Source organism: Sciurus carolinensis, chromosome 6 (assembly GCF_902686445.1).
Source record: "Sciurus carolinensis chromosome 6, mSciCar1.2, whole genome shotgun sequence".
Classification (NCBI taxonomy): Eukaryota; Metazoa; Chordata; class Mammalia; order Rodentia; family Sciuridae; genus Sciurus; species Sciurus carolinensis.
The window spans coordinates 104,249,083-104,276,883 of record NC_062218.1 but is presented as its reverse complement, the minus strand read 5'-3'; the positions used below and the strand labels follow the sequence as shown (position 1 = coordinate 104,276,883).

General features: G+C 35.0%; 1 protein-coding gene across 1 annotated transcript in view; it reads right to left on the bottom strand.

The window, feature by feature from the left end:
* Rbm27 (RNA binding motif protein 27) overlaps positions 1–27,801 on the bottom strand; it is a 73,280-nt gene that overhangs the window by 34,459 nt on the left and 11,020 nt on the right. Inside the window, 11 exon segments of the mRNA XM_047556346.1 lie at positions 8,337–8,364; positions 8,366–8,406; positions 8,409–8,471; positions 10,618–10,911; positions 13,063–13,323; positions 14,148–14,162; positions 14,165–14,340; positions 14,989–15,080; positions 18,770–18,894; position 22,461; positions 24,894–25,011. Coding sequence (XP_047412302.1) covers positions 8,337–8,364; positions 8,366–8,406; positions 8,409–8,471; positions 10,618–10,911; positions 13,063–13,323; positions 14,148–14,162; positions 14,165–14,340; positions 14,989–15,080; positions 18,770–18,894; position 22,461; positions 24,894–25,011 — 1,214 coding nt within the window.

Sequence of the window (27,801 nt, the reverse complement as noted above, 5' to 3'; positions counted from 1 at the left end):
GAATAAGATCAGAAAAAGAGTAAGCATATGGGTGAGGTCCTGGATTTAATCCCTAGTACAATTTTATAAAGAGAAAAAAAGAGTAAAAAATTATATCAAAAAGCAAAACTTTGGGGCTGGGGAGATAGCTCAGTCGGTACAAGGCCCTGGGTTCAATCCCCAGCACCCAAAAAAAAAAAAAAAAAGCAAAACTTTCCTTTGGCTATTTAATTACTATTAAATTGAGCTGGGGACATAGCTCAATGGCAGAGAGTTTGCTCCCTGAGTTCAATCCCCAGTACTACCAAAAGAAAAAAAAGGGAAAAAAAAAAAAGTATATTAACTGACAACCCCATGAAACATACAAATTTAAAATTTAGTCAGTGTTTAAGTCAGACATTCGCTATAACAGACAAACCGAAATAAACTGAATTCAGGACGTGTGTGTGTGTATGTGTGTATGGCACTGAAAAGTGAATTCAGGAGCATTTGGTCTCTGAGCTCATCCCCAGCCCTTTTTTAAATTTTATTTTAAGCTGAGTAGGTCTTGCTAAATTGCTGAGGTAGGCCTTGAATTTGCAATCCTCCTGCTTTAGCCTTCCTAGATGCTGGAATTACAGCTGTCCACCACCATGTCTTAACTTCTAAAGATCTGTTTTTTTTTGTGGTGCTGGGGATTGAACCCACGGTCTTATGCACACAAGGCAAGCTCTTTACCAACTGAGGCTATATCCCCAGTCCTAAAGATCTTTAATATACCTTAACAGGACAGGCTACAAAGCAACCACTTGATTTTATAGTAAATGTTAAGGAGAAGTACATAGGACAAACTTTACTATCCTTCTTTTCCTATATATAGAGAAAAGAAGGTGATCAACCATATAATATATTAGACTACAAAACTGGGCACTTAACACCAATCCTATCAAAATTTATAATCAAAAAGGATCAACTAATCACAGTATTGCAAAAACAATTCAATATATCTTCAATGATCTAAAAATAGTTTTAAGCATGAAATACTACAGAGAATTCCTCGTGAAAAATAACCCAGTAGAAGAATGAAGTAGAGTACTAAAGAGAAAACTGGGAAGGAAGTAACCTCAGACCCTATGACAGCCTCAAATTTATGATATACCATCAGGTGTGATGGCACACAACTGCAATCCCAGAAACTCAGGAGATTGGAGCAGGAGGATCTCACATTTGAGGCCAGCCAAAGTTACTTAGGGAAACCCTCAACAACTTAGCAAGACTCTGTCTCAAAATAAAAAAACAAAAGGACCGAGGATATGGCACACTGGTTAAAGCATCCCTAGGTTTAATCTCCAGTACCAAACAAATAAAATTTATGAAGCATCATAAAATAGACCAAATGTATCTAATTAACAGGAACTGTCCCAAAGTAAACTGAAAATTAAAAGGCTAGTTTGCACAGAGTTTTAAAAAACCACTGACAACATGCAATTCAAACACTTCAGAAAGACTATTGTTTATTCAAATAAAACCTGATTTTTCTTAATATCTATTAAGGTCCCTAGGTAGTACTTTTAAAAGAACAGGGACTGGGGATATAGCTCAGTGGGTAGAGTGCTTGCCTTGCAAGCACAAAGTCCAGGGTTCAATCCCCAGCACCACAAAAACAAAACAAAACAAAAAACACACAGTGTTCTTCAGACAAAGGGCTGATTCTAGGTCAGGGCAGAAAATATCTAAGATGAATTTGCTATACCATGGTAAACCCTTATCCTTCCAGAAGAATTCATCGAGATTAGCATTACAAAAATAAATAAAAATCCAGCAGGGGCAATAGGAAATGGCTCCAACAGGTTAAACATGAGAAAATTTGAACATTAAAAAATACTGTAATGGAATAGAACATTATTAAACATAATAAAAATTCATGAATTCATAATGATACTTTAAAAAACACAAAGGCGGGTTGGGGATATAGCTCAGTTGGTAGAATGCTTGGCCTTGCATGCACAAGGCCCTGGGTTCAATCCCCAGCACCACAGGGAGAAAAAAAATAACACTCACACACACACACACGCACACACACACACACACACACATATACAGGAAGCCTTTTTGGAATACACAGAAAATCAATTCATCATTCTGAAAACTGAAATAAAAGGAAATAAGCATTTTTTTCTGTCTTTCTTATAAAACTGCATTTCAGTTAACTACAAGTTTGATACTGCCAAGTTTGACTTTATAGAATTCCAGTAATGATGACAAAGAAATTGCAGAATTAGAGCATCACATGAAACAAAAGATTCACACAATGATCAAAACTGGCTGCTGAAACCATGAGCAAATTTTCAAAATGAATGAATCAGGATGAAAAAAATCTGGATGCACTGATCAATATTTATAACACAGAAAAGAGATACCAGATGCATCATAAATGTACTATTAGAAGTACATAACCCCATCTTTAAAATGTTCTTGCCAAAAAACAAACAAGTATGAATCTTATTAATTAACTTGTAATTTACAGAAAATACAAGAGACAGAAAAGTGTGTTAAATGATACCAGAGGATGCAATCTGACAAGTCTAGAATGTGAGAAAATTCTCTAGGAGAAATGTATCTGTTACCTCAACAAATAAATGTCAGGAGGAGGGGGAGGGAGCAAAACAGCCCAAGGGGAATTGTTACAAATTTTAGGAAACCTATAAACTAAGCATAATGTATAACCTTGTTTGGGTCCAGCTTCAAATGAACCAGTTATAAATGGACATTAATGACACGACTGGGAAATAGGAACATTTGAATATTTGACAAAGTAAACTTACCAACTGTTGGGGGAGTGTGATGATAGTACAGTGATTTTGTATATTTATTCTTGTCTAATCCTTACCTTTTAAAGATACATATTTAAGTTTACACAGATGAAATGCTATGTTTGGGACTTATTCTAAAACTCAAGTTAGAGGTGGTTTACAGATAAACCAAGTTTAAATATAAGCTGATAATCGTTGAAGTCAGAAATAAGAACATGAAGATTCACAACACTATTCTCCTTTTGCATATATTTGAAAACTTCTTTGAGTTTTAAAAAATTCAATAGGTTACGATAATGCTAAAGAATCAGCTAGTCAGAATTTACACTCAATTAGGTTTGGTCAGTGTGCAGAGTAAAGGGATAACTCCAACTGCAAATACCTCAAGTTCACTTGCCCTGCTTAAGTTCATATTTCTTTACATGCCTGATATCAACATTAATACGTTCTTAGGTCATTAACTCTAATCAGTTGAAGAGTTTTACTCAAACTGAAATTTCAGTCACTTTTTAAATTTTTTCTGACTCTATCTTTAGAATATTCTCAGAAAAACAAACACAGGATTGGTCTTAACCTGAAAGCTCAAATAGAGAAAAAATAAAAAGCTATACCTTACATGTTTTGGCCATATTTATTAAGGGTTGTCTCTAAAAAACTACAAGGTCTCTGGTACACTTTAGAAGTTCTAGGGCGGAAGTACTGCCTGCTGCACAGCAGAAACTCAATAAATAGCCACTTAAAGAAGGAATTGAAGTTTAAAGTACACAAACTGCATGCATTTCTTTGGATGATATCTGTATATTGAAATGGGCACTGTGGCAACTAATAAAACATGAATCAAAGTAAGACAAAAGGAGAGAAAAAAAACTCAAAAACAATATACAAGGATTTAAGATGCAACTGTTAGAATCCAGGACATTATACACTACTACTACTACTACTACTACTTTTTTGCACCTCCAGTACAATGATTCTGCAGTTATAATTCCACTGTATCTTCTTCAAAGCAGCAGAGGAGGCAAATCAAATATAAAACAAACAAAAAAGAATATACTATTTTAAAAATGGTCTTGTGAGTTAATATTAAATGACATTAAATTTAAAAGTTTCTGCACAGCAAACAAAACAATTAAGAATGTGAAGAGAACCTACAGAATGTGAGAAAATCTTTCCTAGCTACTCTTCTGACAGAATTAATATCTATAATATATAAAGAACTCAAAAAACTTTACACCAAAAAAAAACCCAATTAATAAATAGGAAATGAATTAAACAGATACTTCTCAAAGAAAGAAATACAAATGGCCAATAAATACATAATAAAATGTTCAACATCATTAACAATTAGGGAAATGCAAATCAAAACTATTCTAAGATTTCATCTCACACCAGCCAGAATGGTAATCAGTAAGAATACAAATAATAATAATGCTGGAGAGGATGTGGAGATAAAGGAATACTTTACACTATTGGTGGGATTGTAAATTAGTACAACCCTTATAAAAATCAGTGTATGGAGGAGGTTCCTTCAAACACTAGGCAAGGAACCAGTTATACTGAGAATTAAAAATAGGGCTGGTATTGTGGCTCAGTGGTAGAGCACTTGCCTAGCATGTGTGAGGTACTGAGTTCAATTCTCAGCACCACATATAAATAAATGAATAAAATAAAGGTCTATCAACATCTAAAAAATAAAAAAAGAATTAAAAATAATCATACTATAGCAATACATGCTTACCCATGTTTATAACAACACAAATCACAACAGCCAAATACAGAATGAGTCTACATGTCCATCAGTGGATGAATGAAAAAAGAAAATGTGGTATGTATACCCAAGTTTTAATTCAGCCATGAAGAAAAATGAAATTATGTCATTTGCTGGAAAATGGATGAAACTAGAGACCATTATGTTAAGTGAAATAAGTCAAACTCAGAAGGTCAAAGGTTGTATGTTTTCTCTGATAAGCAGAAGCTAAAGAGGAAGAAGACCAAGAAAGATAGGCAGATCTCATGAAAATCAGAGGGAGATCAGTAGAGGAAAGGGACCAAGGGACAGAAGGTGGCTCCAGAGGGAGGCAGGAAGTGCTAGGGAGTGATAGTAGTCAAATTTTATTATGTTATTGTATGTGCATATATGAATATGTAACAACAAATCCCATCATTATGTACAACTATAATGTACCAATAAAAAAATGAAGGGGAAAAAAGAAGAGTCTATGCCCCACCAAAAAAAAAAAAAAAAAAAAAAGCTTTTACAAATTAAAAAAAGGTCTTGTAGGGCTGGGGCTCAGTGGCTGAATCCTTGCCTAGCATACATGAGGCCTAATTCCCAGATCCTGCAGTTGAGGTGGACAGTTTACCAGTTTACACTGGGTTGGTGATGTTAAAACTAAGTAAAATGTTTAAGTACTTCAGAGGAAAGAATTGACTTTAACATGTGTATGGTGTTGTGGTCTTTTCAAAAAATTCCAATTATATCAAGTCATTTCCATTTCTACAAAATTTCAGTCTTTTGTAAGCCATAACCAATTTGATATTAACTTCTGAACAGCATCACAAAGAATCACATATATCTTATCCAGTTTTAGAATGGACTAGTTCTTTTTATTCTTTTAACATCAACAGTCCTCTTCCAAAACAAGTAGTAACTACAGCTTAAATAAATGCTTTGTATTTATAGAATTCATTTTCTGATATATGTATCTTTGGGAACTGGGGATTGAACCCAGAGGCATTTACCATTGAACTACATCCCCCGTCCTTTTTATTTTGAGACAAGGTCTTACTGAATTGCTCAAGGTGTCACTAAGTTGCTGTTGAGACTCGTCTCAAAATTTCAATCCTCCTGCCCAGTGCTGAGTCACAGGGATTACTGGTATGCATCACTGCATGAAACCAAAATACATTTCTTTATGACCTGTGCTTCTGGGGCACTCTAACAGCAAAATACACTGCAACTGGTTTTTCTTTCTTTTTCTTTTTTTGATACTGGGGATTGAATCCAGGGTGCTTAACCACTGAGCTACTTTTCTAGACCTTTTAATTATTTGGAGACAGGGTCTCGCTAAATTGCTTAAAGCCCTGCTAACTTGCCTAGACTGGCTTTGAATTTGTGATCCTCCTGCCTCAGCCTCGCAAGGTGCCGGGATTATAGGTGTACACCACCATGCCAGGCTGTAATTGGCTTCTGATTTTTATGTTGGTTTGCTTTTTTATCTGTTTTTGCAGTGATGGGATTGAATACAGGGTCTTGTGCATGCTAGGTAAGTGTTCTAACAGTGAGCTGTATTTCCAGTCCTGTTTACTTTTTTTTTTTTTTTTTTAGTTGTAGATGGACACAACACCTTTATTTTGTTTATCTTATTGTTTTATGAGGTGCTGGGGATCAAACCAGTGCCTCATGCATGCTAGGCAAGCACTCTACCACTGAGCCACAACCCCAACTCCAGTTTACTTTTTTAAAAATTTATTTCTTGGCTGGGTATGATGGCGCATTCCTATAATATCAATGACTCTGGGGGCCGAGGCAGGAGAATCTCAAGTTTGAGGTCAGCCTCAACAACATAGCAAAACCCTACCTCAAATTAAAAAAGACAAGGGATGTAGCTCAGTGTTTTGTAAAGCACCTCTGAGTTCAGTCCCCAGTACAAAAAAAAAAAAAAAAAAACTAAAAAGAATTGAAGATGTAGCTCACAGTAGAATACTTGCCTTCCAAGTGCTTGACCTCTGGATTCAATCTCCAGTACCACAAGAAGAAAAGGAAGAATTATCTCCTAGGTTTTCAAATTCTCTAAAAATTTTAGGCTTTTAAGAGTGGAAGAAAAACCCCAAATTGTTTGCATAGCAAAATTTTGAACTGTCCAACACGAATGCTCTATAACTTTAAAAATACTTAGTGTCATCTAATTAAAATCTTCACAAGTACATGAGACTACCTTCTAAGTAGTCAAGCATAAATGCCAATGGGAAGTTATCACCTTTTATTGGTCTTGAAACAAAAATGGGAGAACATAGTAAATATTTCATAAAAACAAATATTAAATGACTGTCCTTTATTCTGAGATTATACCTTTTTTGGTATAAAACCATTTTTAAAATTGAAATACTAGATATTTTCATATATAGTTCTCATTCTGGCAAAATAAGAAGCTGCTAAATATATTTGTATCCCAAATTTGCTTAGACATTATCAGCCCCTGAAAAATAAATGTTTGCAATTTTATTCCAGAAGGCCTACACTGCTCCATCACAAAATATTCTTCCTTTTAGAGAAAAGAGGAAAGTGAACTTCAAGCAACATGGACCTTGGATCTTATCTTTGGATCCCTAGCAAATAGCATAACAACTGGCACATAATAAACACTCAATAAATATTGCTGAATTAATGAATATTAAATTCTATCACTGAAATATTCTTAACTGCCAGATTTTTAAAAAATAAAACCAAATGGAATCTTTATCTCATGAGTCACAATACTAAATTTAACAATATAAAAATATGTCATCTGCAACAGACTGAGATAAATAATGTGGCTTTTCCTATTTCCAGTCCAAAAGGCATTTGGAAATAATGATGAGGGCCAAATCAGGTGGAAATAAATTAAAGAGAATTAGCTATGAGCTGATAACTGCTAAAGCTGGGTGATGGATACATGAGACTTCATTATCCTGGCACCTACAATTTCACTACACTATCTTCTTTATTTTATATATATTTCAGATTTCCCATAATTAAAAAATGAGAGCAGCAACAGAACAAACATGTACTGTTAAAAGACACTACTGTAATCAAGAGATACTGAACATGAAACAGGAAGGAAAATTACTTAAAACTCAGATATAAATTCTGTTCTAAACTCAGCTGAATGTACACTTTATATACCAAGAAAATCACACAGGCCTATATATACATCATTATAAATGAATACTTTTTGGTAACACAGGATTTAGCGCAGAGCAACAATGTTCCCCAAGTAACTCCGAGAAAATTGGATCTTGACAGAGGTAAGAATATGGTTAGGGGTGAAAAGAAAGCCAAGTAGTGACAGGCACAAGAGAGGATACAATTTGCCTGATCAGAAAAGACATGTGTAGGGAAAGAGTGAAAACAGATTACCAAGAAGGGAGGGGATAGATTCTAGAGTTAGAAGCCCCAGAGACAGATTCATTGATGGTTCAGAAGGAAATGGTGGCTATTAAAAAGTTCTCATTAAGAACCATCTTAGGAAAATCAGTGTAGCAGCACTATGTGATATGGTTGGGACAGGGGGTTTGAAAGAAAATATAATGATGACAGTAATTTAAATGTGAAGTGATTTAAATATAGAAGGAACTAAAATGTTGCTACTTCATGGGAGAGACTTCTCCAAAATAGAAGATGTTGCTTTCTCTCCCAGATCACAAAAGCATTAAAATATGGCTATGTGGCATAATTATAGAATAAACTGCTTTGTGGATATAATTTTTATAGTACGCAGTCCATAAAAATAGAAATTAGTTTTATAAAAGAGTTATGCTGATGGGACAAAACATTCATAAGTTTTAAGTCAACTGTTTACTTACGTTCTGATACTGTATAAAGGAGGTTCTGGTGGTAAGGGAGGAGGTAGTCTTGCTCCCACTGGTGCAAGATGGGTACTGCACTTGTCCCAGGCTGGTCACGACTGTTTATCAAGCTTGACTGTGATATGGGTGGTCCTACAGATTACAAAAAGTAAGAGGTACAGCATTAATGTTTCCTAATAAAAATGCTCACTATACTAGTACTAATACCTTAGATATTCATACTTTAAAGCTCTAATTGGGCCGGGCCTGATGGCGCACACTTATAATCCCAGCTACTCCAATGGCTGACACGGAAGGATTTCAAGTTCAAAGCTAGCCTTGGCAACTTAGCAAGGCCCAAGCACCTCGGCAAGATCCTTTCACAAAATAAAAAAGGGTTGGGGATGTGAATGAGTGGTAAACTGACCCTGGGTTCAATCCCCAGTACCAAAAAAAAAAAAAAAAAAAAATCTATTGAGCTATGAACAGAATTAATGAATTTCAGATACACAAGTTTAAACACTGATGTAAAATTGATGTTCTTTTTCAAAACAGCAAAACTAATCAAGGATGAACAAAACTGGTTGCCCCTGAATGGTTGGAAAGGGACTTGACATTTTCTGGGGTAACAGTAGATTGATTTCAATTTTTCTGTTGGCTTGAATTTTTCATAGCAAATGTTAGGGGAAATGACATTCCTGTGTTTAACTTTATACAAATATGTTCCTCTAGTGAGATAACATCTTTTTATTGTTAGAATTTCTACATATAAAGAATACTTCATTATCTGGAGAATAAAATCTCAGCTTAAACTTCACTATTAAACTATCTGTGTACAATATTAAAATTCACAAATGCCAGGTTAGAAGAATCACATTGGTACTGACCAAATTTCTGCCAATCTTTACCAACTTTAAAGTGTTATCTTTAGTATCATTCCACCAGATAAATTTGGTTACGGATACACAAGATCATGCTAAACTATTTTTGCAACTTCTTGTGAATCTATAATTATTTCAAAATAAAATGCTTGTGTGGGGGGGGGGGGGGGGGCGGGCTCAGGAATGAATCCAGGGCCTCTCATGAGCCAGGCAAAAGCTAAACAAACCTCAGGTCTCAAAATAAAATGTTCAAAAAAAGAAAATTTATGAAAGTACAGCTTTAATAAATTAATGGCAATAATTTTTAAAATAATTTACCATTCTTATAATTTTAAAATATCCTCAAGTAAATGTTTCTCATACTTTGCATATATATAAATAATTTATGCTATCATTCAATTACATCTTATAGTCTTACTGTTATTACTATACTAGTAATTATTGTTATTATTTATCTTATTTACTTGTTCTTTTTAGTTCTACAAGATAATAGAATGTATTTTGACATATCATACATACATGGAATAATGTTATTTAAATAACCATTTTTAAATAATTCTTACTCTTAATTTTAGTGGATATAACACTGATTGTTTTCCTAAAAAGCAAAATTAGCCTTTGTTAGGTGTGGTGCACTCCTGTAATTCCAGTGATTCAGGGACTGAGGCAGGAAGATCTCAAGTTTCAAGGCCAGACTAAGCCATTTAGCAAGGCCCTAAGCAACTTAGGGAGATCCTGTCTCAAAATAAAAAAAAAATAAATAAGTGCTAGGGATGTGGCTCATGTGGCTCAGTAGTTAAAGTGCCTTGGGCTCAATCCCAGGTAACAAATCTTCCTTTGTCAGTAAAGAATTCCATAATGAAATACATACTAGTAAAATGATTTGACATTTGGAATTAAATTGAGTATAACCCCACCAACCCAAAAAGTTGGGGGTGTGGCATGAAGTGAGACAAAACCAGCTAAATACTGATAATCACTGAGACTGGATGATGGTATATGCAATGCATGTATTATTCTTCTACCCCTGTGTATGTCTGAAAATTTCGATAAAAATTGTTAAAATGATATTTCGATATTCTTGAAGAGGTTTCCTTTAAAGACTGGAAATTTCACTAAATTAGTAGCATGCTCTTTCTCTGCTATCAACTAACAAAATTTTGACCACAAGTCAATATAAGTTAGGCTATCATAAGCAAAATTTACAATGCTAGAGTATTACAAATAATTCCAAGCAAAATCGGATGGCAAAAAGGAAATGTAGCATCTTAATTATGGTGATATATTCCAAATTCTATCGTTATTTATTCATCAAACATATAAACAGAGTGTCAATTTCACCAAAAGGATGAAGTTCTTCTGAATAGAATTCATCATCAAAAAAAAAAAAAAAAAGGATTCAACCAACATGTACTTACTTGGTATGGGAAGCACAACAGAAGGTGGAGGTTGACCATGTCCTTGTGGAACAGGAAGTCTCATACTATGGCCAGGGCCTGGGCCTGGGCCTGGACCAGGGCCTGGACCAGGGCCTGGGCCTGGCCCTGGGCCTGGCATTGGAGGCATTAACATTCCAGGAGGTGGTGGAGGAGGAAGCCCAGGAGGAGGGGGTGGGAAAGGAATCATACTTGGCAGAGCAACTTCATCAACAACTAGAGGATCATTTCCATGATCAAACTGACAAAGGTCCCCCAGTACACAAAATCCTCTTTCTGTAAGAATAAAAAAAGAATCTTATTAAGATCTACCTACAGATCAGAAAATAAAACAAATCCCTGAAAACCCACCATTCTGATTTATAAGACCGTTTTCTCTAAAGAGTTTAAAGTTGGTATCATTCTATTAATCATCACAGGTCCTTAAAGCAGAAAAAGGTGTATCCTCTACTTTTTATACTATAAGACTGACTTGTTGAGATAAGAAATAACAGGGAAGAATAAGCTACTAGGTACAATCAGATTAACTCATTTGCTATTAAGTTTTTATAATAAAACTCAGATTTTCTGGAACCAGAACTTGAACCCAGGGGTACTTTACCACTAAGTCACAACTCAAGCTCTATTTATTTATTGAGAAACAGTCTCACAAAGCTGCTGAGGGCCTCACTAAGTTGCTGAAGCTGACCTTAAACTTGCAGTCATCATGCCTCAGTCCAAAAGTGACTGGGATTACAGGCGTGTGCCACCAAACCTAGTAAAACTCAGATATTTTAAAGAAATATCAAATTAACAAAAGTTTGGGAAGGAAAGGAAATAAAAGTATTGAACCAGATAACTTAATTTCAATAAGATATCTTCATAATGTTATTCTAAAGTAACCATTCTTTCTGTATTTGTAAGTTGAAATTTTAGTTTAAAATATTCAACTGGATAGGAGAAATAAGTTTTAATGTTCTACAACACAGGATATCTGTAGTTTACAACAAACAGTTGAATACTTCAAATAGCTAGTAGTCAGGATTTTGAATGCTCCCAGCACAAAGATAAATATTTAAGTGATAAACATGCCAATTATCCTGATCTAACCATTACACTCTATATACATAAACTGAAATCTCATTTTACCCCATAAATGTGTATGATTACTGTGTCAATTAGAAATACAAATATATTCAAAAATAAATAAAATATTCAAGTAGGAACTATATATCAGTTATTTACTACAGCACTGTTTATAAAAGAAAAATCCCAAGTATGCATCAATAAGAAATAGGTTGAACATATTTTTGTACGTATAGAGTTGTAAGAAGCCTATGGAAATACTGAGGGAATTCTCTTTGTATTAATACAGGATTATTGTCAGAAAATAAATAAAAAATATGTGAAAGTATTAATAGTATACTAACATCTATGTAAAGAAAGTAGGGGCAATTATATTTGTTAAGATATATATACAGGGCTGGGGTTGTGGCTCAGTGGTAGAGTGCTTGCCTAGCATGTGTAAGGCACTGGGTTCATTCTCATATAAATAAATTCACATATAAATAAGTAAATAAAATACAGGTCCATCAACAACTAAAAAAAAAAAAAGATACATATACACAGACCATGCTTAGAAAGATATATATAAGAAATTGACAACATTAAGTTGATCTTAAGAATTCAGAAACAGGAGTAATGAGATTTTTAACACTGAATTACAATTTCACTCTATTCCCCATTAAAAATAAATATGTAAAAATACATTCATTCGATATAGAGGGAAAATAAGGTTATGGGTTTAGCTCTGTTGTAGAGTACTTGTTTAATATACACAAGGCCCTGGGTTCAATCCCCAGTACCTAAAAAAATGATGACGATGATATTATGATGTTTCTCATTTGCTTGAAATAATACAGGTCAGGGAGAATTGGGTAGGGTATAAATAAAAACAAGATAGCTAATGAGTTGGTAACTGTTGAAACAAGGTGATGAATATACTGGGGTCAATTATATCTTGTCAACTTTTATAAATATTTATTTCCATAATAAACAAATTAAAATAATACATACACTGATCCATTCATTCAAATGGAAAATCAGCAAATCAAATTTCTAAGTAGGTTAAATGTGCTTATTAACAAATTTCCAGCAATAAACAGTATACAGAAATATTATAATTCCTAGTATCTACCAAACTTTATGGTATACTTAGTGTTTTATGTAACAATAAAAAAAAAAAGTAGAAGGGTCAAATTTAAATATTCTCTTGACAAGAGCCAAAGCACTATACAAAACAGGTAAATAAGCATATCCCAAAAGAGATGTTTTCAATCAACCCTTATAACAAAAATCTGTGCTATATTGAAAAAGTATGCGATATAGGCAACATGTGCTTTTACTAATATTTTCAAGTACAATATAAGAGAAGGTTGTGATTTTTACCATCATAATCTCTGCATCGCCTCTTTGGTGGTGGGTTTCGACCAAAAGAATTGGAAGAGCTATGATTGTTATAGTAATTAGACCAACTCTCAGTTGTGTTTTCAGAATGGTGAGCAGGTGCAATCACAGTAACAGTGCTGGGAATAGACTGTGCCCCAGAGGAATACTGCTCAGAAGAGTTTGGAGGTGGTGCAGACACAGGCACATAAGAACTCTCCAGGTCGTTCCTTTCACTCTTAAACTTTGATCTTTCCCTGTGTTCTGCTTTAGAGACAAAATAAAAGAAGAAACAAAGAGATCACACATTTTATGTTCTTAAATTTGTTTATTTTCTCACAGAAAGAAAGAACACTGGAGTAAACTTACAAAGCTATCTATATTCCAAAATGCTCTTGCTATTAATTTATCCTAAAAGCTGAACATCAATTTATTTTCTCACAGAACGGGAAAGATGAGAACACTGGAGTAAACTTACTAAACTATTTACATTCCAAACTGCTCTTATTGTTAATTATTCTAAAAGCTGGAACATGAATACTGGTCATATATCTTGACCAATAACTTACAAAAAACATCATCTTTTATAATATCAACATCAATTACACTAAATGAAAAAGGGTCAGCTTCTACTGAAATTTAATAGGAATATTATCCAAGTTAGGAGATCAGTGATTAGGATCCCAGTAATCTACTGAACTTTTTTCTTTTTAATTTTATAAACTTTAGGGAACCTTACTATAAATCAACTATATTTATGAAAAACAAAATCAAAAGCAGGCACCCTCTTCCTCAAGTAATAGCTTTATTGATGAAAGGACAGTTTTTAAATTATACAAAATGACTGAAGTCTAGACATGTACTTTGATACCTTAAAAATAACTTCTTTTTAATCAAACTCCTTTGAGTCCAACCCAAGAATATAGAGCTCTATCTTTCCAACAAAATCAATATTCAGTTTTGGAGGCAATTCCAGTTTTTATATTGTTTAGACATCATAAAGGTACATGTGGCTTCAAAGGACTCTCTTGTACCCCTGTGACATAAGCAATAAAACTTTCAGGGGAGAACACCTCTTGTCCACTCACCAACATTCCTATTTGATCCCGGTCTTTGCTGCGTCCCCTACTTCGGCTTCTACTTCGACTCAGGCCTCTGCTTTTACTCCGGCTCTTACTCCTGCCTCTTCTCCAGTCATACTTCTCACGGTACAATTCGTTCCGCTCATAGTACCGGTCATAGTCTCTCCACTGCCATCTTCTCTTTTTTTCCTCACGTGTCCTATAATACACAGATATAAAAGCCATATGTAGGCTATAAAAATGAAATTAACAAACAAATCCAGAGTATGAAATACTCCCAAGTCATCAAAATTCATAACATTTGTGTTTTATAGAAAAGTGTAAGATTATCATATAATTCTTCTAATCCATCATATAAAAGGAAAAAATATTCCCACTTCAAGTAAAATGGGTGGGGCGAAATGAAAAAAAGAGAAGAACCCAAAGTATTGGGGGGGGGGGGGGGGTTACTTAGACATGAAAAAGAAAAAGGCTCAAACCAAGTTTTCCTAAACAAAGACCAGTATTATTTTGAAGGACAAATTGATGATTCCACATGCAAATATTTTACCTGTAATATAAAATGATATAGATAATTTTAAAACTGAGCACCCCTGACCAAATGGAACATTTCATTATTATTCTCTAAGGAGAATGCTCCCACCCCTGAGCTCTTGGGGAAAGAACATAATGATGATTGTTTATAAAAGAAATAGAAAGTAAGACAAAGACAATAAATAGAAAAGATAAATAACATTCTTTTTTTAATGAATTTAGAGGAGTCAGAACATTTAAAAATTGTTTAAATGTCCTGCAAAGCAACTAAAAAATAAAATATCAATGTCTTCCTAATTAAAAACAAACAAACCTTCGTTCACTAGATTCTGAACGAGTCTTCTGGGGACTAGGATATTTCTTTTTTCTGCCATCTCGTTCTTCCTCTGCTGGTTCCTGAAAAACCTACATAAGAACATTCGTTAAAAATAAGAACAGTCTGTATAAATTACAAAACAAGGTCACTTGACAATCTTTCAAGCACAAGAGAGGGGACAAATAAATATACTGAAATACTGCATCATATCATTTCCAAGAATTAGACAATAGGAAAAACAGAAAAGACACTCAGATTACTTTAACAAGCAATTTATTAATTGTTAAGAAAAGAAATGGTAGTACAGGATAAAAACAAGCAACTCGGGCTGGGGAGATAGCTCAGTTGGTAGAGTGCTTGCCTTGCAAGCACAAGACCCTGGGTTCGATCCCCAGCACCCAAAAAAAAAACAAAAACAAAAAACAAAAAACAAAAAAAAACAAGCAACTCATTCTTTAACCTGAAATAGAAACAGCAAACCAAGCATCATAAAGTAAAATGGTTTTTATCTTCCTAATTTTATAAAATCTATTCACACATAAAGAGGACTTTAGATTTATTTAATTTTTAAGAGATTTCAGAAACAAATGGTTAATTTAGTGAATGCTATAAAATTAAGTTATTTTAAGTAAATTACAGAAAAGTAGTATTGGAAATAATGGAAATGTTAAGGCTTTATTTACTTTTTTTTTTTTTTTTCTTTGCAGTACTAGGGATAGAATCCAAGGGCACTTTACTGAGCTACACCTCCAGCCTTTTTTATTTTTTGAGACAGGGTCTTGCAATTAAATTGCCCAGGCTGGCCTCAAAACTGCAATCCTCCTACCTCAGCTCCTGAATCACTAGGATTACCAGGTGTGTGCCACCAAGCCCAGTTTAAGGTTTCTTTTAAAGTCTAACAGTCAAGAGGGACCAGAAATAAAAAGAGAACAATTGGGCATAGTGGCACACATCTGTAATCCCAGATCTCAGGAGGCTGAGGCAGAGGATCACAAGTTCAACGCCAGTCTCGACAATTTAACGAGGCCTTTAACAACTTTGCAAGACTTGTCTCAAAAATTTTTTTTAAATAAAATAATAAATAAATGACTGGGGATACGTCTCCTTGGTAAAGTACCCCTGGATTCAAGCCCCAGTACTAAAGAAAAGAGGAGAACCAGTGATTTTATTATTATCTCCAAACAAGGCCCTCTCAAAGCACAAACATAGCCTTTACTTGAGAAAGGGAACATAAAGTCATCTGCAAGAATTAAATAAAATCCCATCTAATGGAAAAGCTTCTTATAAACAAATCCAGAAGTGAGTGAAGGGACCAGGAGATGACAATTTAATAAAATTCAGGCAACATAAAATGCAGCCACAATATGGCAACCATATGGCACCAGCAAATACTATATAATCATTACACTGTGTTTAAAAAATCATTCTACAATTTATAAGAAATACAGAGGTTATATTACTCCACTGGGATGCAATCAGCTAAATCCAGACAACAAAGAAACTCCATAAAACAAATGACTGAGTTTCTCCCTCCACAAAACAATTAGGGAAAAATAAGAAGTAAAAGGGAAAAATGTGGTGTGCTTCATAAATCATAGCACATATCTTTTGTTGTTTTTTTCAGCATCAGGATGAGTTGTGCCAATGATCCAAATTCTTTCACCTGGTTCCTCCTGTGGCCAACAGTCTAACTATAAAATACCTGATGGTACAATGCAGTTGAGGATCAGAGAAGAAAATTAAGATGGCTAGTACTTGGATTTGTTTCATACCCTGCTTATAGTAACTATATCCACAAACCATAAACGGAATAATTAGCCAAAGATAAGTGCTGCTTCAAACACTCCTCCTTGACATTAGCTAACAGAATCACATTAAACTACTATATTTATACACTATAATGTGAACTATTATTTATGTCAGTAATTACAATTAAGTTATTAAATTTTAGAAACAAGAAATGCCAGCAAGTGTCAGCTGGAGGAGCTCTATAGAGAAGCTAATATCCATTTTTCACAATTTTCAAAATTACGATTTACTGAACTGGGAATGTGGCTCAGTGGTAAAGTGCTTGCCCTGCCCGATATGCATAAGGTCGTGGGTTGATTCCCAGCACCGCCCAAAAAAAAAAAAAAAATTAAGGGTTGGGGATGTGGCTCAGTGGTCAAGTACCCCTGAGTTCAATCCCAGGTACCAAAAAAAAAAAACAAAACAAAAAAGGGGGTAAAAACACAAATGAATGTTGGGAGTAATGGCACATGCCTATAATCCCAGTTGACTCAACAGGCTGAGGCAAAAGGATCTCAAATTTGAGGCCAGTCTCAGCAACTTACCAAGGTTGGTCCTCAGCAACTTAGTGAGATCCTGTCTCAAAATTAAAAAACTAAAAAGGGCTGGGGATGTGGCTGAGTAATAAAGTGCCCTGGGTTCAATCCCTAGTACCAAAAATAAATAAATACATAAATAAAAGTGAATATAGGCAGGCATGGTAGCACATGTCAGTAATCCCAGAGATTCAAGGGGCTGAGGTAGGAGGTAAAATGACTTCAAGCTGTAGCCCAGCCTCACCAATTTAGTGACACCCTCAGCAACTTAGCAAGGCCCTATCTCAAATAAGGACTGGGGATGTAGATCAGTGGTAAAGTGCCACTGGGTTCCATCCCCAGTACCAATAAACTTTTTAGATCCAGAACTATTATAAGGATATTAAATTTAATGTAATAACAGTATTATTTTAAAAGATTAATATTCTTAGGAAATACATGTAAGTTTTTAAAGGCGAAGGGCTATGATATCTATGACTTACTAACACTAATGACAACAAAAAAAAGTTATGGGTATAGACCTGCAGAGAGCAAAGAGGGCATATTTTCAATAAATATAACTACACAGAGGGCATATGGGTGCGTGAATTACTATTCATGTTAATTTTATGTCAGCTTAAATTATTTCCAAGTAAAAAGTGTTAAGTCATTTTGTATTCAGAATAAGAGTAATAAAAAACAATGTTGGGAATTTTTAATAGTAATGTTTATATGACAGGTATCAGACTAGAAAATTTCAAAAATATATATATTTAATTGATATATATATGAGGTTTTATGTGTGTATATATCTCTTTTAATCCTCAATAAGCACTATGATCCTCATTTTCCTGATGTACAAGTGAGACAGAAGTAACTTGCAGAGCTGCTATTTTAGTTCATGCAGCCTCATATAGAACTCACATCCTTCCCATATGCTATGTTATCTATATATAAAAGGAAATACAAATGAACTCTTAAAATTTCCATCTTGGTTTAAACAATTGGGTAGCCATCCATAATCATGTCTTTATATACGAATATTACAAAGCCATTTTTGCTTCTCTAATGTTGGCAATGGTATTTACAATTAAATTAACATTTAAAATAACTATATGGTTAAAAAAAAAAGAAAATGGCTTCTTTATATACATGAAAAGGTGTTACCTAAACATTTCTCTTGAGGTTTCATTAATACTTTACTGTCAGCCAAACCTCTACATTTAACAAAATTTTCTTTTTCTACAAGTCACTGGATTTAAGATTTCTCTGAATCCCTCAACAATACACTACAGTATTGCTTAGATCCCTAAATAAGCTCTCTGAAATTCTTCCAATTCTTCAAGAAACCCTAAGAATCTGTACAATGCCCTAAACACAAAAACATCAATCAATAGACAATTACATCTAAAATGCTCAACTTACAGCTAAGAATACTCTGAGAAGTTCCCAAAAGCAAAACAATTTTGCATTACCTCTTCTTTAATTTCTTCCTTTTCTTGGACTAGTGGTTTTGGTTCAGGCTTAACTGGTTCCAAAGGTGGAAGGTAGTTCTTAGTATAGAGGCTTTCAAATAATTTGTCCACAAAACCTGAAGTTTCTGAGAAGAAATAACATTTAAATGTTATACAAACCAAAAAAGAATATAAACATTGTTAGCAAAGCTTTTGAAAAAGATACAATCGCATACACTGCTGATAGGACTAAAAACAAGACTTACCTTAAAGCAAAGAATCCCACTTCCAGGTTTGGTTCCCCCCGCCCCCCCCAAAGTACTGGGGAATGAACCCAAGGGTACTCTATCTACCACTGAGTTCCACTCCCCGACCTCTTTACTTTTAAAAGTCTGACTAAGTTTCCCAGGCTGGTCTTGAACTTGAGATCTGCATAACTCAGCCTCCAGAATAGCTGGGATTACAGGTGTGCAACACCACAACCTGTTCACATCTAAGTTTTTTAATCCCTCTGACCTAACTGAAAGTATACAAATCATACCCATAGAAGAATACTTCTTGGAGTATGAAATAGCAAAAGATTGAAAACAACTCCAAATTTCCATAAAAGACTAGTAAAATAAATTATGGGATAATCGTACAATAGAATATAAAACATCTACAAAAAGAACGAGTACTAATAATACCAAATCTCAAAGATAAAAGATTTTTTTCTTTCTTCTTTCTCTCCCCAACACCCCACCAGTAATGAAGAATGAACAAAGAGCCTTGTACACCAAGCTCTGGCCTCAAACTTTCTCTGTTTCAGCTTCTGAGCAGCTGGGATTACAGGTGTGGGCACAACGACTAGCACATTATAATATTTTTATGTGTTTGTCTGCATAATGAAACTGAAAGATGTAAAAATTGGCAAAACTGTGTAGTATAGGTGGGAAAGGGACACACGTAGAATAGTAAGAGTATTCTCATGATGTATCTTTTTTTGGGGTGTTGGGGGCGTTAGTGGGGATTGAACCCAGAGGTACATTACTATTGAGTTCCAGTTCCAGCACTTTTTACTTTTTAGTAAAAAAAGAAAAAGTACACCTCTATACTAAGAACTACAGTCTCACTGAGTTGCTTAGGGTTTCGCTGAATTGCTGAGTCTGGCCTCAAATTTGTAATCCTTCTGCCTCAGTCTCCCGAGTTGCTGAGATTACAGGCGTGCACCATTGCACCCAGTCTTCTTCTTTTTTTTTTTTTTGGGGGGTGCTGGGGATCGAGCCCAGGCCTTGTACTCACAAGGCAAGCACTCTACCAGCTGAGCTATCTCCCCAACCCCAAATTCATTCTTTCTTTTTTTCTTTTTTTTTGCGGTACTGGGGATCAAACTCAGGGCCTTGTGCTTGTGAGGCAAGCACTCTATCAGCTGAGCTATCTCCCCAGCCCCTCAGACTTCTATTTTTGAGACAGGATCTCAAAAACAAGTTGGCCAGCCTCAGCAACTTAGCTAGGCTCTAAGCAACTGAGTGAGATCCTGTCCCTAAAAAAAACATAAAAAGGGCTGGGGATATGGCTCAATGATTAGGTGACCCTATTTTCAGTCTCTGATACAAAAAAAAAAAAAAAAAGAAAGAAAAAAAACTGCTGAAGCTAATTTGGAACTTGCAATTCTCCTACCACAGCTTCCCAAGTCCCTGGGATTACTGGCATATGGCACCACACCCAAGTAAACTTTTTCACTCTAATAGTTTGTGAAGTAAGTATTTTTCCATGATTATAAAACTGTTAGCTCCTATGTTGTTAAATGTATCTTAGGGAAAAAAAATGACTAGACCCTTCAAAATCCCCTTAATAACTAAAAGATGGGGCTGAGGTTGTGGCTCAGTGGTACAGCGCTTGCCTGGCACATGTGAGCCACTGCGTTCCATTCTCAGCACCCCATATAAATAAATGAATAAAATAAAGGTCTATCTTTCTTTTTTCCCCCCCAGGGCCCAGGACCGAACTCAGGGCCTTGCACATGCTAGGCAAGAGCTCTGCCACTGAGCTAAATCCCCAACCCCTATCAACATCTTAAAAAAAATTTAAAAATTTTAAAAGTAACTAAAAGACTTTGTTCATACTCCTCTATATTTTTACAACATATATCCTTTTGTAATTTGAAAGATATATAGCCTAATTAAAAAAAAGCAAAGATAAACATCTAGCACTGAACAATATTCAGGACATACTATTAAGTTTTTTAAAAAAGCAAATCAAGTTCATGGATATAGCTCAGTGGTACAGCTCTTTCTTAGCATGTGCAATGCCCTGGGTGTTTAATTCCCAGCACATGAAATGAAAAAAAAAAAAGAAAAAAAAAGCATATTACAAAACAATATGTTCATTTAATATTTTATTTTTGGTACAGGGTATTGAATCCACAGGAGTTACATCCCCAGTCCTTTTTATTTTTATTTTGTGACAGTGTCTCACTAAGTTGCTGGGTTTGATCTCAAATCTGTGATCCTCCTGCTTCAGTCTCCCGAGTCCATGGGATCTCAGGGGTGTACCACCATACTCAGCTTTAATATATAATATAAACAAAGACATAAGTCTAGAACTGCACTGTCCAATAGTCCACAGCCACTTAACTACATGTGGCTATTTAGATTTGGGTTTAAATTCATTAAATTTAAAAATCAGTTTCTCAGCCATATGAACCCCATTTCAAGAACTCAATAGTCACAAGTAGCTAATGGGTACTAAATTGGAAAAAGCAGGTATAAATCATTATCTATTGTTGCACAAAGTTCTACTCGACAATGCCAATCTAGAAAGCCATACACAAACAACAGTGATTTTGTCTCTGGTGGTAAACTTCTGGCTGTTCATTTTTTTCTTTTCAAAATAAATTTTACAGGACTGGGGTTGTGGTTCAGTGGTAGAGCACCTACCTAACACATGTTAGGCACTGGATTCGATACTCAGCACCAAATAAAAATAAATAAAGGTATTGTGTCCATCTACAACTTAAAAAAAATTAAATAGAATACATTTTATAGTCCTTCCTCATGTATTGTCTTTAAAGTTTAAAGAATTATTGGAACTGGGGTTATGGATCAGCAGTAGAGCACTCATCTTGAGCATGTGAGGCACTGGGTTTGACCTTCAGCACCACATAAAAATAAATAAAAATATAGGTGTCTACCAACAACTAAAAATATATATATTAAAAAGGGGAAAAAAAGAATTACTGGGGCTGGAGTTGTAGTTCAGTGGTAGAGCACTTGCGTAGCATGTGTGAGGCACTGGGTTCAATTCTCAGCACCACAAATAAATAAAATAAAGGTTCACTGACAACTAAAAAAATTAAAAAATAAATAAATAAAAAATAAAAAATTTTGTAGCTTTTTTTGATAAATGCTTATTTTTTTTGCAATAGATTTCATTGGTTCTTTTTAGTTAATATATAAAACATTAGGATTCTTTTTTGCATAATTATAAAAGCATAGATATAATTTGCTTTAATTCTGTCCCCAGTACTTCCCCTTTCCCTTTCTTACCCCTTCCCCCTGTTCCCTTCCCTGTACTCCACTGATCTTTTTGATATTAGGGTTTATTTTTTAATTAATGTCTTGTGAATATACATGATGATGAGATTCATTGTGGTATATTCTTATATATACATAGGAAAGTTAGGTCAGACTTATTCCACTGTTCTTCCCTTATCCTATTCCTCCTCCCTCACCCTCACTCCCCTTCTTCTAGGCAACAGATCTTCTATTTTGATGGAATTCCCTCCTCCTTTTTCCTTTCTTTTTGTCTTTTTCTCTTACCCACTTCCCCCTTATTTTGGACCTTATATTTTTCTTGTGAGAAAAACATTCCACCTTCAACTTTTGGGGTCTGGCTTCTTTCACTTAGTATGATAGTCTCCAATTTCACCCATTTACCAGCAAATGCCTTATTTTCATTGTTCTTTATGACTAATACTCCATTGTATATATATATACTACATTTTCTTTATCTATTCATCTATTGAAGGTCACCTAGTTTAGTTTCATAACTTTGCTATTGTGAACTGTGCTACTATAAACATTGATGTGGCTATATCCCTATGGTATGCTGATTTTTAGATCTTTTGGATATATACTGAGAAGTGGCACAGCTGGGTCATAAGGTAGATCCATTCCTAGTTTTATAAGGAATCTCCATACTGCTTTCCAGAATGGTTGCACTAAATTGCAGTCCCACCAACAATATAAAGAACCCAAAAAGTTACCACCAAACAAACAAGTAACCCAATTAATAAATGTGCAAAAAGAACTATAAACAGATACTTCTCTCTCTCTTTTTTTTATTTTTTAGTTGTCAATGGACCTTCATTATACTTATTTGTATGTGGTGCCCAGGACTGAACCCAGTGCCTCACACATGCTAAGCAAGCACTCTATCACTGAGCTACAACACAGTCCCCAGACACTTTTCAAAAGAGAAATACAAACAACCAACAAATATATCAAAATATGTTCAACACCTCTAGTAATTAAGGAAATGCAAATCAAAACCAACCTGAGATTTCATTTCACACCAGTCAGAATGGCAATTATCAAGAATACAAATAATAGTGGCGCACACCTATAATCCCAGTAGCTCAGGAGGTTGAACAAGGAGGATCAAGGGTTCAAAGTCAGCCTCAGCAACTTAGCAAGGCACTTAGCAACTCAGCAAGCCCCTGTCTCTAAATAGAAATTTAAAAGGGCTGGGGATGTGGCTCAGTGGTTAAGAGTCCCTGGGTTCAATCCTGGTATAAAAAAAGAATACAATAATAATTAGTGTTGGAGAGGATGTGGAGAAAAAGGTACACTCATACATTGTTGGTGTTCAAGATGAATCTTGAACTTCATTTCCAGTTTTTGTAGCTTTTTATAACAGTGAGTTCTCTGATGTCTAAACATTCATTTGCCTCTTACTCCAAATATCTTTACTATGTTTTGCTTTTTTCTTTTTGGCTCTACATTTCACATGACTCATCCTCAAAGTAAATTAACACATTTAAAAAAGGGTACACTCATCTATATTGAAGAGGAATTCTGTATGTATAAGCTTGTTTTTTTTCCTCAAAGAAGTCTTAAAAATGCTTGAAAAAAAGATGTAATCCCTATCTATTAAAGTGAGAAGCCATATTATCTTCTCTTCACCACTAGATATTTGAGTTAAAAGATATTTCCCCATCAATAGCTAGATCAACTGATGAGCATTATCCAGAGTCCTATCTACCCACTCAATAATACTTATCAAGCATCTATGTGCCAAGCACTGTAGGTTCCAAGTCTCTACTTTCAATAAAAGCAAAGACAAACAAGGTAGGGGGAGAGAGATAAACAGGCAAATAATCATGACATGAAGTGATGAGTACTCCAGTTTGGAAAAAATGACTGGAAATGTTATCTACTATATAAAGGGCATTCAGGGGAAACTATTCAGAGATGACATTTGAAAAGGGACCAGAAGAATGAGGAAGGAATTCATGTTTCAGGCAAGGGTAAATAATTTCAAGGGTTCTTGAGCTGTTGGACATGTTTGTCATTTCAATAAATAGTAAAGTGGTCAATGTGCTGCAGTGGAACAAGCGAGGGGAAGTGGCAGGAGATGTTAGAGAAGCAACAGGGGAAACCTCACAAAACTATAGATCATGGCAAGAATTTTAGTAAGAAGATGCAAAGTTAAAGACATAAAAAGAAAAGGAACACGCCCATCTCTTTATCAAGAAACCCCAAGTGACGGTGAAAGGAAGTTTAGTAGAGAAGGAGAATAACAGAGAGGAGGAGGACCGGAGGGAAAAATGGAGGGATAATGAACTAAATTGATTTCCATGCTCATGAGTCAGGATGAACGCAACTATGTATAACTATAAAGTCTCTAAAAAGAAAAGTCTCAGGCAAGAAAGAAAAAAAAACCTGATGGGCTCACTACCTTAACAAGAATAAGGCTTCAATATCCTTAAACTGTTCTCCCTCACAACTAGGCTCTTCCAAAATCTGCAAAGCACCCAATCACTTAAAAAGCATTAGAGCATCCACCGCCCTATTAAGGAAAGAGACAAAGAAAAAGAGAAATCCACGAAGTTTTAAATTCAAAATCTTTACATAAATACTAGGTTGAGGCCCCTAATAATTACCTTTTTGTAAAAGACATCAAGTTGATCAGCACAAAAGGCTTTCAATTCTTTCTCAGGTTTGTCCTTCTTGACCAGTGCTACAACATAGTTGGCTAAGGCTGATGGGTCAGCATCACATCTAGTTAGACAAAGAGAAAAAAATTTTTAAATATTATTTTCAAACAATGGCATCATTAATAAAATCACCCCTATTTGGAAAACCACATATCAGTAGTTTAAAAGTGACTGCCAACACAGGTGACTATTATAATAAATAGCATATAAATACTGCAAATGAGATTTTCCTTATTTCTGTATAACTGTCTATTTTTGAGGTTCTAATTATACCAAAAATCTTACACCAGTGTGTAAATTTATTTGCTCTCTCAGTGGAAAGGGTGGTACCTGATGCTTTAAAGTTGCTGCTTGTCTCCCAGGCAATAATACCTCAGGAACTACCTGTTACCAATGGCCAGCAAGGAAAAAACTGGGTGGGCACACCTTCACTCCCAGCTATTGCTGAGGTTGAGGCACAAAGATTTCAAGTTTGAGCCAGACTGGGCAACATAGTGAGACCCTCCCCCTATCTCAAAGGAAAAGAAATGGCCATCAACACCACTTAATCTTCTCAATGGGTATTTTAATGACTTTTTTAAAAACTGAGAACAAGAGAAGGATGACACCTTAAATAGTATCGGTCAATGCTTTAGCAGCTATAAGCAAAGAAAAAAATCTTGAGTCATTAGAAGAGAAGTGGCAAAAAGCAGAGAAAAACTTTATCTGCCTCATGTTTTCTCTAGTAGCAGGAATCTGACTTTGACACTCAAAATCATCTCTTATGCCGGGCTAAAATAATCCTGTACTGCCAATGCCTGTATACCAATCTGTCAGACTTAACATTGGTCTATACCATAGGAAATTAAAAGTTTAGCTTAGTTTAATAGTCTAGATTCCAGCCAGGTGTGGTGGTGCAGCCCTATAATCCTAGCAGCTCCAAAGGCTTTGGCAAGGATTTTGCAGGTTTGAAACCAGCCTCACCAACTTAGTGATGCTGTAAGCACCTAGCAGGGCCCCGTCTTAAAATATAAATAAAAAGGTCTAGGGATATGGCTCAGTGGTTAACACTCTTGGATTCAATTTCTGGTACCAAACAAACAAACAAAATATATAGTCTAGATCCCCCACGAATCTTTATAATTAAATAACCTATATCCACTGTGGCATCATAAGATTATAAAAGTAGTAATGAAAATACAATGACAGCAAATTAAACCATTATGCAAGCAAAGTGATCATATTCCTATAAAACACTATTCAATCTAATCTTGTTCCATAATACCTGAGGCCTCCACTGTCAACCAGAAAATTAAAAGTTTCAGCTCAAGAATATCAATTTCATTTCCAAAAATTTTGAGATCAGTAAACAAGAAAAACCAAGCTCCAACACCTTTAGTTCTTCCATCAAGTTTTTAAAGTTCACATTTGGATAAAACAGCAAAAATTTTTTCAGTGCCATTATTGACATGGGAAAGGTTGCATCTATGCACTTAATTCTAATGGAAAAAATTGTCAATTTTATAAAACACAGAACTAATTTTAAAAATTATGGACAAAGGTCATAGATGATGGGATACATATATTTTAAAAATACAATGTAGGGGGCTAGAGTTGTGGCTCAATAGTAGAGTGCTTGCTTAGCATGTGTGAGCACTGAGTTCGATTCTCAGCACCACATATAAATAAGAGAATAAAATAAAGGTCCATCAGCATCTAAAAAAATATATTTAAAAAAATACAATGTAAGGCTGGGACATGGCTGAGTGGGTAGAGTGCCTGCCTGGCATGCATGACACCCTGGGTTCTACAGTCAGAGCATGGCAAAAAGACAACATACAATTTAAAAGAAAGTAGCTAGGCATGGTGGCGCACACCTGTAATCCCAGCAGCTCAGGAGGCTGAGGCAGGAGGATCAAGGAGTTCAAAGTCAGTTTCAGCAAAAGCAAGGTGCTAAGCAATTCAGTGAGAGTCTATCTCTAAATAAAATACAAAAAAATAGGACTGGGGATGTGGCTCAGTGGTTGAGTGCCCCTGAGTTCAATCCTGGTACAAAAAAAAAAAAAAAAAAGTCAAGATTTTTCTAAATAAAAAAAAATGTTACAACAGGTATAGTAGCATACGCCTACCTGTAATCTTAGCAACACAAAGTTGAGACAAGAGAATTGCCAGTTTGAGGTTCTTCTCAGAAATGAGACCTTAGCAACTTAGCAAGGCACTATCTCAAAATAAAAAATTTTTAAAAAGTGCTGGGGAGGCTGGGGCTGTAGCTCAGTGGTAGAACGCTTGCCTGGCATGTGTGAGGCACTGGGTTCAATCCTCGGCACCACATAAAAACATATAAATAAAATAAAATATCATCTACAACTAAAGAATATTAAAAAAAAAAAAGCGTTGGGAATGTAGCCAGTGGTAGAGCACTCCTGGGTTCAACCACCAATACCACAAAAAGTTCCATTTTAGAGAATTATGAACATGTCACTTTAGTAAGTCCAACTGCTATATTCTAACGTGTTGTATGCATACTAGATTACTGGAATTTGCTAAGACAGTAGATCTTAAGGGTTCTTACCACACACCACAAAGACAAAAAATATTTGTGACAAAGATGTTAATTAGCTTCACTGTAGTCATCATTTCACAATGTACATATCAAAACATCATAAACATATGTTATATATACACTTCATATTTTAAAATTCATTTAGGAACAAAAAAAAAAAAAAATCACAAAAAGTGGATATACCGCAGTTTCATCTTCAAAAAAATATTACACGTGCAATGCTCATGTTAGAATCCTATAAACACCTTAAAATAGAGATGTGTAGGTAGACTTAAACTTCACCAAGAACAATAGCATATTGAGCAGTATATT